Below are 16,145 nucleotides of genomic sequence, written 5' to 3'. Positions count from 1 at the left end.
ATTCCCAAACAAAATCTTAGCAATCTAAATTCAATAATTCGTTAAATAGATAACACACCACCCAAATGGGATTTATTCCAGGGATACAAGCACAATTCATCATCTATAAATCAAAAAAAGGAACCCTTTACACTGTTGGTGAGAATGTAGACTGATTCATTCCCTACTGGAATACTGATCTGACATTTGGGACAATATATGGATGAAACTGGGGGAATTATGCTAAGTGAAATAATTCAGCAGGAGAAAGAAAATGCTGGATCCTTCACTTTAATTTGTAATAGAAGGAAACAAAACAGAGAGTCAGATCAAGCCATATCAAACCCTAGAAATCTGACTGTAGAACTGAGACCACCAGATGGGGAGGAGCAGGAGTAGGGGAAAGAACAACATCTGAATGGGTTGACCCTATATCTCTAAATCACAAACAATGTTGTAAATTAATTTTACCTTGATTAAAAAAAAAAAGAAATGTCAAATACAAACCTCTTATAAGTTTGAAGTAAAGCGAAAGGAAGTCAAAATTAACTCTAAAACCAATTCTTTTTTTTACATTCTAGTCTTTCTTTGCATGTGCTTGTAGTTATAATCATCGTGCATATGTAATTTTATACCTTAACTTACATATTTTGATACTAATTATATTGATATTTGATATAAGTATGTGCACTTTGGGTAATTCTATTGTATTCCCTTAAACAAATGTCCTGCAATTGATGTGATGATTCCATTAATTTTGCTCACTTGCAGAATTTCAATATTTTGCTGTCATAAGTATAATTGTAAACATTACTTCACACATGTTGTTTTCCATGTTTTGACTTATTCCTTAGAGCTTGTGACTAAAAACGCATTGCCAAATTGTGTTCACTAACTGACAATGTCACCAACAGTATGAAAATATGTTTGTCTGCATCCCAGGTATCAAAGCTTTCTAATTTTTGGTTAGATATATTTATGCAAAGTTGAAAAAATAACTGACTTACATATGTAAATCACCATATGATTACAACTTTTTTCATGGTTTGATGAACAGTTTTCTCTTTTACTACCCAGAGCTAGTCTTTCTTTTTTGTGTGTAATTTTTCTTGAATTACTTTAAAACCAGTTTTCTCTCCATTTTGGAACCCCATTACATGGTTACCAATGGTTACTTAGCACAAAATGATGTCTAAGCACTTGTTTTAGGTCTAATGAGGGAGGGATGGGCCATCATTTGAAGAAGAAGAGTAGATGTAAAGAGCTTGGTTAGTAGAGGAGAGGCAGCAAAAGGAGGTTACAATGCAGGTAGATAATTTTGGATTTATTGGCATTTGACTTATTCTTCTCTGAATTGCCCATTTAAACCATTTGTTCAGTTCTCTACTTTTTTTCCTTAATGGATACTCTGTATATTTGATTAGGTTATGAAATGTTTTTCATGTGTGTAAGAGAGTGAAAAAGATTATCTATCTATCTATCTATCTATCTATCTATCTATCTATCTATCATCAGATTGAATGATTTTTCTACCACTGCCATAACAAAATATTATAGTTTGGGTGGCTTAAACAACAGAAATTTATTTTCTCTCAGTTCTAGAGGCTAGAAGTCCAAGATCACAGTGTTACTAAGATTTTGGGTTTAGTTTTACTTGTGGCCTCTTTTGATGATTTTTGGATGGTCACTGTGAAGTATAGAAATATATGCATGTGTGTGCGTATGTATGTATGTATGTATGTAAGAATCATCGTAGTTTTATTATATGTATGCATACATGTATGCCTGTATATCCATGTATGATATGTATATCTATATATCTATATACACATATATGTGTGTGTGTGTGTGTGTGTTTATAGGTCGTTGCTCCATTGCTAGCATAGGGATCCTATAAATTCATTGGGATTTCTGACTGATAGGAGTGTGTTTTGCTTTAATGAGGTGAATCTTGCTGGACTCCAGCATAGTTTTAGGATGGGGGCTATCCCCCAAAGGATCATGATTAGAAGATGGAAAAATCTTCTCCATTATCTTCCAGGAAAGTGTGAGGAGCAGGAGCTGGAGTTTATGATTGATTATACCTATGTAATGGTCAGTGCCCCTATAAAAATCCCCAAATAATGGGTTGAGTTCAGAGAGCTTCCGGGTTGGAGGTGTTGAGTTGGTGAATCTCAATTCAATGGGAATAGAAGATCCTTCACTAGGGATTCTTCCAGATCTTACTCGATGTGTGAGTTCATCTAACTATTCATCTGTATTCTTTATTTTATATTTTAATTATATACTAAACTGATAAGTGTAACATTGCTTTCCACAATGGTTTCACCAGTTCACTTTCTCAACAACATTATAATAGGGCTCCTTTTTCTCTGTTCTTTCCAGCATTATTATTATTTTTTAATATTGCCATTCTCACAGGTGTTTTGTGGTATCTCATTGTAGGTTTACTCAGTATCACTTTTATTAGAAGTGATGATGAACATTTTTTTCATTTCTTTTGGTCTTCTGGATTTCCTATTTAATGAATTGTCTGTTCAAATCTGCTGCTGGTTGTTGATTGTGTTATATGTTTTTTTCTTGTTGAATCATATGTATTTTTATGTATCTTAGACAGTAATCTCACCAGTTATTTATTGTTTAAATATTTTCTCTCATTCAGTAGGGTGTCCATTAATCATCTTGTATTTTCTTTTGCTGCATAGATACTTTTAAATTTAAAGTAATCCCAATTGTTTATTTTTGTTTTTAACTCCCTTGCCATAGGGGTTGAATTGACAAAAATATCTATAAAGTTGATATGGAAATTATCACAAACGTTTTCTTCTATGCATTTTATTATTGCAGGTTGAGCGCAGCACTGTGAAGTTGTCCTCAACCTCTGCAGTGAGGGTTCATTCCTGGCCAGCCACAGAGATACCCACATGATGTGGCAGACCTCTCCTATCTCGCCTGCTGCTCCCCTCCGTAGTGTCTTTGGTACATCTGACTGTTCTGCTCCCCACTCTGTCTCTGGAGAGTTCTCTTACCCTCCCGCACCTCTGGCCTGTATCACAGCTCTTTTACAAGTGAAATAAATGTTTTTAAAAAAAGAATAAAAAAGTTCTATACTTACATAAATGTATCCCCTATGCTATATATACACATTAAGTTAACAACCGAAAATAGCTAAAAGTTAGTTACTGTTTCTACTTAAAGGTACAATAACTGAGGCTGAGGTTCACTACAAAATTAAGGGGAAAGTATATAGATTACCCATATACCTCCAATCTTCACACATTCATAGTCTCTACCATATCAACATCCCACATCAGAGAAGGACATTTGTTACAATTGGTGAACCTGCATTGGCACATCATAATAGAGCTCTAACTATGGAATCACATAATCTCCCAATGAAACCTTGCAAAATATAAAATATATGGAATGAATAAATGAATTATACTCCAGAGCACAAGTGGGAGCCCCTACAAGATGAGAATTAATTGTTTGGTAAAAGTTAATGCATAAAAGTTAATGTATAAAAGAAAACATAATTTATTGTACATTAATTTAATTATTAATTTTCCTAAAGGGACTATTTGTTTATTTGAAGCAAAATTGCATTGCAACACTATATAAGTTTCAGGTGTGCATTAACTAATTTGTTAAATCTCGCATATAATAGAATGATACATATAGACCACATACTGATAAAAGTACACTGCTTTTGAAACAAGTTAAGATCTTTTAGTAATAGCACATTCCAAAAATTTAACCAGCGATATGGCAAAAACATGGTTTTATTTTCAAACTTAAAACAAAAATCTATCAGGCATGTCACACAATTGCAAATTACTGTCAGCTTTCATAAATTTGGATTATTTCTCAAATTATCTCCCACTGCATATTGGTTTTATCAATGTAAATAAAATTAGGAAGTTGATTGTTTATGTTACTTTGGAGGAAAAAAATGTTCTATTTGCAAGTCCATGCACTAGAATATAAAAAAGAAATTATGGCATGTATCATTCAGAACAGTTTCTTGTTCTAGAAATAAAAATAAATTAATGGCACATAGGAAAAATGTTCTGAGATTCAACTTTAAAGTGCTTTCTAATTAATGGGATAATCACATAGATATGAGGTTAATTGATGTCATTATGTTGTAGTCTAAAATTAAAGTTCAACATTGACTTAGCTTTCTGAAAGACTGCAGTTTTGACTCAGATGGAGTGTTTTAGGATCAGATTTATTTTTCTACATTTAAAATCTGGGTCACTGAAAAATTTCCATTTGTGTAAACTTTTCAGATAAAAATGATTTAACAAAGATAAGTATGGTGGACTTATGAGTAGGTCAAAGGGCTATATACCAATTATTTTGCAGAAATTTGTTTTAATTAATTAAAAGACTGGGTTAACATCTAACAAATACTTGATCATTGAGTTCCTGCACATAATTCAGTTAATCCTTTCTTATTAACACATTACAGTTTAAAAATTGTATTGTTTTATTGAGATAACATGGTTTACAACATTGTATATGAATTAAGAGTATAAATTCATACTTCTTGAGATATAGGTTGTCATTTTAGTTTTACAGCAAAATTAAGTGGATTTATATATACCCTCTGCTTCCACACATATACAACCATCCCCATTATCAAGGTCCCCCGCTATAGTGGAACATTTGTTGCAATTGATAACATCATAATCAACCAAGGTCCACAGTTTACATTAGAGTTCACTCTTAGTCTTGTACGTTCTATTTGGACAAATGTATTGTAATATGTATATTATAGTATCATACAAAGTAGTGTCATTGCTCTGCCTATTCATCTGTCTCCTGTCCCTCTAATCCCTGGAAACCAATGAAAATCTTTATGTTGTCTTGATAGTTTTGCTTTTTCCAAAATGTCATGTAGTTGAAATCATGCCATATTTAGTCTGTTCATATTGGCTTCTTTTACTTAATAATATGCATTTTCAGTTCTTTCATGTCTTTTCATGACTTGATAGCTAATTTCTTTTTAATATTGAATAATAGCTTATTCTCTGGTTAAACCACATGTATTTATCCATTCACATACTGAAGGACATCTTACTTATTTCCAATTGTTGGTGATTATGAATAAAGCTGCTGTAAACATTCAATGTAGGCTTTTATGTGGATATAAGCTTTCAGCTCCTTTGAATAAATAACAGTGCAATTGTTGGACATAGTGAGAACATATTTAGTTTTGTCAGAAACCATCAATCTGTCTTCAAAAGTGGTTGTGTGATTTTGCATTCATATGGGCAAAGTACAAAAGTTGCTATTCTAGTACATCCTTGTCAACATTTGTTTTGCTGTTGTCAGTGTTTCCGATTTTGGCCCCTTTAAGTGTGTAAGGATATCATAGACTTATTCATTGTCAATACATCTTCTTTGGTAAGATGTTTATTAATGACTTTGTTTTTCTTTTTAATTGGATTGTTTTCTTATTGTTGATTTTAAAGTATTTGTTGTATATTTAGAACAAGAGGTTTTTGTTTTAAATTGGATATATCTTTTTTTTTTTTTAAGATTTATTTATTTATTTATACATGCACTGGGTACAGTCAGAAGTGTGGGAGGGTGAGAGGATTCACCAGAGCCAGAGAGGGGAGCAGAACAGTCAGACTGATGAAATACACTGCTGAGGGGAGCAGCGGGCGGCAGGAGAGGTCTGCGTGCCATGTGGGACCCTCACCGTTGGCCAGGGATGGAACCGGCACGGCAGAGCTGCAGGCAGCTTCGCAGCCCAGCGCTCAACCGCTGCGACACCAGGGGAGGCCCAAATTGGATATATCTTTTCAAAAATATTTTCTCCAAACCTATGGCTTGTTTCTTAATCTTTTAACATTGCATTTTGCAGAGCAGATATTGTTATTTATGTGGAAGTCTAGATTATGAATTCTTTTATGGATCATGTCTCTGGTGCTGCATCTAAAAAGCCATCATCAAACTCAAAGTCATCTAAGTTTGTTTTTATGTTATCTTCTGTAACTTTTTGTTTATGTACAGGCTTGTGCTTCATTTTGAGTTAATTTTTGTAAAGAGTGTAAAGTCTGTGTCTAAATTCATTTTGCTTTAGGCATGTGGACGTCTAGTCATTCCGTACCCTTAGTTGAATATATCATCTTTTCTCTATTTGTCTTTTTCTCCTTTGTCAAAATTGACTATTTGTGTAGGTCTATTTCTGAACTCTAGTTTTTATTGCTCTCTTTGCCTATTTGTATGCCTATACCACATTGTTTTGGCTGCTGTACTTTAAAAGTCTTGAAGTCTGATGGAGTCAATTCTCCAACTTTGCTCTTATCTTTCAATATTGCATCTTTGCCATTCCATAAAAATTTTAGAATCAGTTTATTGATATCTACAAAATAATTTGCAGAGGTTCTGATTGGAATTGCATAGAATATGTAGATTATTTTACAAAGAAGTGAGACTGATCACATTGAGTCTTACTATATCTGAATATGGAATATTTATTATTTTTTCTTTATATCATTGTTCAGAATTGTATAGTTTTCCTCATATTGATCACGTACGTATATTCTCCAATTTATACTTAAATATTTAAGTTTTGTGTATGATAATATAAATGATATTGCACTTTTAGTATCAAATTCCACTATTTATTGCTGTTATAAGGAAAGTGATTGGCATTTTTAAAATGATTTATTCATTTATGCATACAAGAAATGGGGTACAGGCCAGAGGTGTGGGGGTTGAGAGAATTCACCAGAGACAGAGTGGGGAACAGAACAGCAGACTGACTGAAATACACTGCTGAAGGGAGCAGCAGGCAAGTCAGGAGAGGTCTGCCGCTCTATGTGGGTTTCTCCCTGGCCGGGGATCGAACTTGTGCTACAGAGACTGCGGATAGCTTCATAGATTGCATCTTAACCCCTTGCAACACCAGGGAGGTTCTGATTGGCTTTTATATTCTAACACTGTATTCTGTAATCTTGCTACAATAAATTATTAAAGTTTTTGTCAGTTCATTCAGATTATATACATAGAGGGTCATGTCATCTGTGAATTAAGGCAGTTTATTTCTTCCTTGTCAAACTTTATACCTTTTATTTCCTTTTTTTCCCCCTTATTGCATTAGGTGAAGCTACTAGTATGATGTTGAAAAGGAATGGTGAGAGGAGACATACTTTTTAACTTAGTGGGAAAGCTTTGTGTTTCTCACCGTTAAAGCATGTTAATTGTATGTTGTGTTTTTTTTTTTTTGTAGTTGTTTTGTATAAAATGGAGGAAGTTTCCCTCTGTTATTGTTTCCTGAAAATTTTTATCATGAATGTGTGTTGGATTTTGTCAAATGCCTTTTCATCTACTCACATGTAAATTAATCCTCAATTAATCCTCAAAATTTGTTTCTATTGCTATCTTCATTTTATAGCTAAAGAAACTAAAACTACAATTGCAGGATTATACTGCATCCCAGTGCCTGCTGTGAACCCTGGCTCTTGACTCTAAGATATGGGAAAATTTGATTCTCTCATCATGATTCTCACCAAACTACACAGACTATTATTATTAAGATACATACCTATTTGAAATAGTTTATCCTCATTTTTCACTGATTTCATATTTGTAAATGTACCTATATATTAAAATGTATTTGCAACTCCAATATAATACCTGTGGGATTTTCATGGTCGGATATTCACATTAAAGTGCAGAGTGGCAAATAATTACCAATATACACATTCCAGGCTGAGGTCAAACAAAATGACACTGCCTTCTTATTCCAGCTCTCTAATTTAAGCAATTTCCTTATTGTAGTCCACTTAGTGCCAAAGTATTTACTTTTTTATTTTTTTTGTGATTTCACTGTTTAAAATGTCTCCCAAGTATAGTGGTGTAGGAGACTAGTATTCCTAAGTGCAAGAAGGCTGTGATGTGTTAGATAAATTGTGTTAATATAAACATTATAGCATTATTGCCAATGACTTCACTGTTAATTAACAATATATATTAAGTAAAGTCAACAGAAACACACATAAAATTACATATTGATTAGTTGGTGAAAGTGTTGTCAAAAAAGTTTGTGGAAACCTAAGCCTTTTTTTTAAGATTTATTTATTTATGCAAGAACTGGGGTACAGGCCAGAGGAGCGGGAGGGTTGAGAGTATTCACCAGAGACAGAGTGGGGAGCAAAACAGGCAGATGGACGGAAAACACTGCTGAGGGGAGCAGTGGGCGAGACAGGGGAAGTCTGCTGCACCATTTGGGTATCTCCCTGGCCATCCTGGACCCGAACCTACGCTGCAGAGACTGCAGACAGCTTCATAGCACTGTGCTCAACCCGTTGCACCACCAGGGAGGCCCGAAACCTGAGCCTTTTAGGAGCAAAATTTCAGTATTTGCCCATTTAATATTTTCAGACTATGAAACATAACTACCAGTAATAACAAAATTCAAATATATATGGTTTTGCTGTCCTTATAATGGTGTGCTTAGAGATGTGGACTTCTTATCCTTAGGTTAAAGTTCACTGTAGTATAATTTTAATGGTTATGCTAAACTTCAGGGATTCACCCACATTCTACAAACTATTGTGTTATTTTCTTATTGATGCTGTAACAAATTAATAGCTTAAAACATGCTCATTTTTTATCTTATACTACAAGTCAGAAGTCCAAAATGGATTTTAAAGACTAAACTCAATGTATTTTCATGAAGCTCTAAGGGAAAATCTGTTTCCTTGCCTGTACCACTCTGACTTCTGCTTCTATCATAACATTAGATGTCTTTCCTGATCCTCTCTTCCATATACAAGGACATTTATGATTGGGATATCAATTATTTCCTCCCAAGACAAAATTTCTTAAGTGCGACTGTTATAAAATGAAAGACATTTTTTTCTTTACATCTTTGCACTAACAAGGATCTTCTTTGGGAGTGGTACAATGCCTTGGTACTTATGTTCTCATTGTTGTCTTGTTTTTATTCTCATTTCTAGGCTATAGAGCCAAGACAATCCATTTCTATGTCCAGAGAAGAGTTTATGCAGAGGATGCCAGAGATTGTTGGTTGGGGCACAAAGGAAAATTATGGGGAGCTCTTTGACAAAGTGGATGTGGCCCAAGATGGCTTCATTAATTGGGACAAGCTGACTTCATTTATGCTGTTAGCACTTTATGAGAAAGATGAACGAGCAAAGGCAACTGTGGTTCCTGAGTGGAAAGACCTCGAATTCCTCCCAGTGAAACACAAGGACACCATTCAAAAAGTTATTTTCTTGAAAAGTTCAGGTCGTTATCTGACCATTAGTAAGGAAGGTTTATTAGGAATCTGGGGAGAGAATTTAAAGCTGCAAGAATCATTTCCCATAACTTCAGATGCCATCAAGCTTAAGCACCTGTGGGTGACAAGTCTGGTTTCTCTGGAAAATGTTAACAAGGTACAAAGTCTTTATAAATAAATGTATTCCTTATAAAGGGGGGAAGGAGGTGAGAGACGGCTCCTGATCAATATGAAGTAGAACACTAGCAGTGACAGGTGCTGCATTATTCCTCTTTGCCACTCATTGGAGTTGGAATGAATTCAGGTGCAACAATGTGAGCTGGTTGATCTCCCAAACTGTTCTTTCATGGTTCTTATAAATAACCCCACTGATAATAACTCAAATTCTTGGCTGTGCCCTAAATGTGGCCATGCTGCATTTCTAGCTGATAAGACCTTCACCAATCTACAGATTATAACAGGGCCATGGGCCTATATGCATAGTTGAGAGACTGTAACAGTGCATGGCTCAGCTCACTGCAATTACTGGAAACTGAGTCTTTGATTTTGATCACTGTCCTCTTTAGTTTCTTAGTTCTGATAGGTAAGGCCCACACAGTCCAGGTAGCTTCATATAACTGTATCTATAAGCAAGATAACATACTGTGAGAAAATAAACTTGTGAGGGAAAGCTGTAGCTTAAAGAATCCATATTCTTCGTATTTTATATCAGCAGATAAAAAATGCTATGAACTACTATGAAAAAATTTAAACTCATATACAGGTAAAGATAATTTTAAGAACCAATGTAACGGGGAAGGCACCGAGCAGGATCTCTATGATCTGAGCAGGCGGGTGAAGGAGGAGTCCTGGAGCCCTCAGTGACTTTTTCAGGTTTTATTGCGATTCTGCCAGGTACACGGCAGGCAGGGTTGCTGGCAGGCCTCCCAGCGCCCAACAAGTCTTCACTCTTCCTGTGCTCTCTGAAGTTCTCTCGTGGTCTCCTTCTCTTTCTGGTTCCGTTTCGCTCTCTCGCTTCTTCTCCTTGCGGTTCTGTTCCGCTGGTGTCCCCTAATGCCACCCTATATGAGCCCAGTCTCTCATCCCAAGTGTACCCACCTATATATGCTCACACCCCACTCCAGGTGCCCGCCATCAGGCATGCATTCAGGACTGCAGGGATCCATGGTAGGAGGGCAGAAAAACCTGACAATCATTTACCCCACAACCAATATCTATATTTTAAGTGAACTAAGTCAGAAAGTGAAAGCTATCAGATCGTTTCACTCATCTGTCAATTATAAATAACCAGAAAATATACATAGGCAAAAAATAACAGGAATAAATCTGGGGCTTAACGATTTAATGATTGCCAGAGGGAACATGGAGGAAGGGCAAGGGTGGGAGAGGGAGCAGGTGGGCTATTGGCACAGGTGGTTTGGTAGAGGGTGAGAGGAATATGTACACATATGGAAAAGAAAAAAATGTAACCCAGATAAATAAAATCATATAATACCAATAATGAAAAGAACCAATATCCGCCTTTAACCTTCCCAATTTACAGCTAATCTTTCAGCTGTGCCTCCACTATATTGAGATAAAAAACACCCAACAATTTAACTGTATTTCAGTATTTCTAAAAAGTATCTTTTTAAAATATAACTATAACACTACTATCACATTTAATATTAAGAGCAATAATTCCTTAATATCAACTACCCAGTCATTTATATATTTCCTTATCATTTTTGAAATAATTTAATTGTATTTGTTTATTTGCTAGTTTGTTTTAATCAAGAACTAAATAAGGTTCAAACATTGTGAATGACCTATGTGTTTTCCTCCTCCTCTTCTTTATTGGTGCATTTTACATTTTTGTTGCTTTTGATGATTTTGTTAAAGAAACTAGTCTTTTTGAATTGTGCAGTTTGAATTTACATAAGGTTATTTTTTTTCCCATCTTGTCCTCTTCTTGCTCCTTGTATTTCCAGTATGGTAGGTACTCAAGTTTAAAATCTTGGTGTGTTTCAGTCTAATTGGCTTTGGAATGGGTGTCTCTCAATCAGGAGACTCAGAACACCTGTTTATTTTTCTTGTTGGTGTGTTTACAATAACTGCTGATTATTCTAAGATCCATTGCTTTATTAGGGATTGGAAGATAATGATATCATTCCCTCTTATTTTGTAAGTTGGAATAGCTTTATAAAAAGAAATTCTCCTTCTCAATGATTTAGTTATCATGGAGTACAAAATATTTAACAAGGGTGGGAAAAATGCCTAATTATTTATGTTTATTTACCAGTACTCAAAATAATGAACTATTGTTCATCTTCTGAAGATGAAAAATGAGTACTGTTATTATTGTTATCAATATCATTACAAATTCATGGGTTTAAACAAATTTGATTTGTTTCTGCCCACTGAGTTATCATCCTATCCCCAGAGCTGTACAGTGGTAACTAATACAAGTCAGCTTCTGAGTCCTTTTGGATATCATCCTAACAGTCTTTGAAAGTTTCTTTGCTTCCAGGTATGACAAGATGTTCCACTATCTTTTTGTATATTTACTGTGCCAGACTCAAAATAGCCATTTCTTCAAAGTGTCGGATTCTTTTTAGTAGGAACTAGTATGCTCCACTGCGTGAAACCATAAAGATTTATCATTATCATCTTTAACTCCCTATGTGCACACCCTGCTCAAATAATCCTCTCAAGATCAGCATGAAGTATATATTACTCCTACACAGGATGGGAGATAGGACAGATAAAGATTGTGTAATTTGCCTGGGGTCACACAAGGTGTAATCATTATAGACAAAGTTTGTGAACTGAGGCAGTCTGACTTCAGAGCCTGTGCTTCAATCTTTGTTGACTCCATGGTAGCAGTTGACATCCATTGTACAACCCTCTCAGGCCAGGCAGGTTCACTGTTGATTCAGGCAGGTGGAAAAAGAACCTTGGAGTATTTGGTATATCTGACATGCTTTTAATGCTGAAGTATGGGACCAGATACACAGGCAGGCGGGGTGACAGACCTAAAGGTGAAATAGCAACTGAGCCTCCTAGCTCCTTTGTACTGTTAAGTGCCCAGAGACAAACAAGTGATACATTATTGTGAATTCAAATACAATATTGTGAGGTACCCATCTGGTAAGTGTAGAAACCTAAAATAAAGAACTCTCAAAACTTAGTAATTACAAAAATAACACACAATAAAAAATGGGCAAAAGATTTGAGCAAATACTTACAAAGAAGTATAAGGGTAACAAATCAGCACATGAAAATATACTCAACATTATTAATCATCATGGAAATGTATTGAATGCTGTATTGAATGTTGTTTGCTGGATGTTGGAAAGGTGGAAAACATAACTCATAAATATCAAGTTTAGGGGCTGTCATTTGGAAGGTGGAAAAATGCCTGAATTATAACTCATTTTTCCTACAATATCATATCCAGTTCTTTCTTGCTCAGGATCTAGTTTTAGTGTAAATATGTATGTATTAAAAGATAGTTCTAGTCTAGATTTAAAAAAAAAAGATGTTTGCAGTATTCTGTTCTTATCATGTAATGCTTGTGTTGCAATATTATATTGTGATTGTGTTGTACTTTTCTTTCCAGGACTTGTCACTAAATTTTGGCCTTTCCTTTGTCCTTATTCATCATAAAAGTTTAAAGAATATTGCTCTCCTGCCTTTTTAGTGGCCTTATTGAGCTTATACAAAACACACTACAACTTTTTTTTTTAAAGATTTATTTATTTATTTATACAAGCACTGGGTACAGTCAGAAGCACGAGAGGGTGAGAGAATTCACCAGAGCCAGAGCGGGGAGCAGAACAGGCAGACAGATGAAGTACAGTGCTGAGGGGGGCAGCGGGCATGACAGGAGAGGTCTGCTGTGCCTTGTGGGACCCCCGCCGGTGGCTGGGGGTCGAATCGGCGCTGCAGAGGCTGTGGGCAGCTTCACAACCCAGTGCTCAACCGCTGTGCCACCAGGGGAGGCCCCACACTACAACTTTTATTGAAATGTCAAACTTAGATTGCACAGTACAGTGTACATATTGAAGAATAAAGATAGATTTTAATGCATGTATACATCTGTGAAAAGTCAACAATACAATAAAGATAATGGATATATTCATCACCCTCAAAAGTTTCCTTGTCCTATTTTATAATTCTCCCTTAAACTACTCCCATCTCTTCCTATTGGGCAACTCCTGGTAAGTTTTCTCACATGATAGATTGGTTTGCATTTTCTAGATATTTATACAATCAGCATCATGTAGTAGATATTCTTTTAGTCTGATTTCTTTAACTTGGCACAATTATTCTGAGATTCACTCATGTTGGATATATCAGCAGTCTATCGTTTTACTCAGTGTTCCATTATATAGATATAGCACCTATGGCACCTGATATTATCAAGCTTTTGTGGTATTAATTTAAGCCATTTTTAGTAAGTTTGTAATTTTATCTTATTGTGGTTTTAACTCACATTTCCCTGATTAATAATGTTGAGTATATTTTCACATGCTGATTTGCTACTCTTATATCTTCTTTGTAAATGTCTATTCAAATCTTTTGTTCATTTTTCTATATTGTGTATTTTGTAATTATTAAGGTTTGAGAGTTCTTCATGCTGAGTTTATGCATTTTATCAGATGGACACTTGATAATATTGTATCCCAGTCTGCGTTTTGTCTTTTCATTCTAACACTATCTTTGATAATTGATGATTTCATTTTCAGATTGTTCATTGCTAGTGTGTATGCATACAATAGAATTTTAAAAAGTAATCTTATATCCTGCAACTTTGGGGCCTACGTTTGTTAGTTTTAGTTGCTTTTTATTGTCATTCCTTAGTAATTCTAATTTTATAAGATCATGTTTTTCTTCCTTTCCAGTATGGATATCTTTCTTTATTCTATATTTCTTTATTATATCCTTCTTTATTCTTTATATCTCTTTATTCTTTTCTAATTTTCCTGTCTAGAAATTCCAGTACAATGTTGCATAGAAATGGTGAGAGTGACCATCCTTGTCTTCTTCCTGAAGCTAAGGAGAATATATACCTTTTTTAGCACTAAGTATGATATAGTTGTGGGTTTTTGGTATAGATCTTCTTCAGACAGAAGATGTTCACTTCTATTTCTAATTTGTTGAGTATTTTATCAAGAAAATGTATTGGATTTTGTCAAATGCCTTTTCATATCTGCTGACATAATCATAATGTTCTTTATTAATATGACTTATTACATTAATGATATATGTATGGTAAGCTAACCTTGTTTTCTTGATAGAAATATCACATGGTCATGGTATGTTATTGTTTTTCAATTGCTGAATACTCTTTGCTAGCATTTAATTTATGATTTTTACATCTACATTCACTTGTGATGTTGATATACATTTCTCTTGTAATGTCCTAGCCTCATAAAATGATTTGGAAACCATTCCTTCCATTTCTATTTTTTTTTAAAGATTTTTATTTATTTTTATACAAGAACTGGGGTACAGGTCAGAGGTGCGGGAGGGTGAGAGGATTCACCTGAGACAGAGTGGGGAACAGAACAGGTAGATTGACTGAAACACATGGCTGAGGGGAGCAGCGGGTGAGACAGGAGAGGTCTGCTGCGCTATGAGAGACCTCACCCGGCCGGCCGGGAATTGAACCTGCGCTGCTGTGGCTGTGGACAGATTTGCAGCACTGTACTCAACTGCCTGCGCCACCAAGGGAGGCCCTGTGGGATTTTGCTTTGCTTACTAATTCACTTTTTTTATGTTATATTTCTGCTGGGGTTTTTCTGTTTGTTTGTTTGTTTGTTTGTTTTTTTTTGAATTGGGTAATTTTTGTGTTTCTAAGTATTTGATAATTTCATCTAGGATATCTGATTTGTTGGCATTCTTTTGTAATCCTTTCTTATTTCTGTAAGGTTGATAGTAATACCCACATTTTTTAAATTTCTGATGTTAGTAATGTGTATGCTCTCTCTTTCTGAATTAGTCTAGCTAAATTATCAACAAATATATCTTTTTAAAAATGACTTTCAGGCTTTTGTATGACTTAAGAAGACTATTTGCAATTAATCAATTGATATTTGAAAGTTTCTGATTGCATTTTAAAATTTGTTATGACTGTCTGACATTGTAGCTTTTTGTGTCTTTGTCTTTCCTATGTGATTAGTTTGCTATGGATAGAAATTGAGGGATATGTGAAATGGGAATAGGAAAAGAAGTGTGTTCAAATGACATTAATGTGATGTCTTGGCTAGATCTCAAAGTCAGAATAAAGCACTGTGCTGTACTTCTATAAACTGTTAAGACCATCAGGGGGAGCAATTTCTGATTTGGTTCTAGGATTTGCATGTCTCTTGATATATTGATTCACTAAGTCCCTCAGAAATGCTTTTTGATTTTCTTTAGATAGCAGTGGCTTTTACAAGTAAAGAGATTTGTTTCTATGATTTGCTGTCCAAAGGAGAATTTTCTTGTCAATATAAACTCCAAGGCCTGAGAGGAACACCAATTTGCATGGATTATTGGTATGACCCTCTTGATGCCAATGAATCAATTCTATCTTTTGGGGACATAAAAGGAAAGGTAAGTGAGAGAAGGATTAAAATTTAAAATATAGACTTAATCAGCAAATTCTATCTCAAAGCAGAAATTGAATGCAATGTAGTGATCTACTATTGATAATTTAACTAAAATATAGATTAAAAGGTCACACATGTTGGACATGGAAAAGATGAATTAGGTCATAATTTCCCTTCATGCTTATAAAAGCCAGTCTTGTGATTTTTGTTTGCCTGTTCAGAAGACAAAAGACTTTACTAATTTTTACTCCATAGGATGCTAAATCTGTTAGAACTTAATACTCATAAACACTTAATTATAAGTATCTAAAATTATCTCTCCA

General features: G+C 34.8%; 1 protein-coding gene across 1 annotated transcript in view; it reads left to right on the top strand.

Moving 5' to 3' along the window:
- The window catches only part of WDR49 (WD repeat domain 49), a gene marked incomplete at its 5' end in the record, with an annotated part of 188,426 nt that overhangs the window by 31,295 nt on the left and 140,986 nt on the right, over positions 1-16,145 (top strand). Inside the window, 2 exons of the mRNA XM_084232625.1 lie at positions 8,961-9,401; positions 15,650-15,826. Coding sequence (XP_084088751.1) covers positions 8,961-9,401; positions 15,650-15,826 — 618 coding nt within the window. The remainder of the gene's footprint in view (positions 1-8,960; positions 9,402-15,649; positions 15,827-16,145) is intronic.

Source organism: Talpa europaea (assembly GCF_964194135.1).
Source record: "Talpa europaea genome assembly, chromosome: 4".
In the NCBI taxonomy this organism is placed as follows: Eukaryota; Metazoa; Chordata; class Mammalia; order Eulipotyphla; family Talpidae; genus Talpa; species Talpa europaea.
The sequence above is the reverse complement of the archived record's forward strand: the minus strand, read 5'-3'. Positions and strand labels throughout refer to the sequence as shown.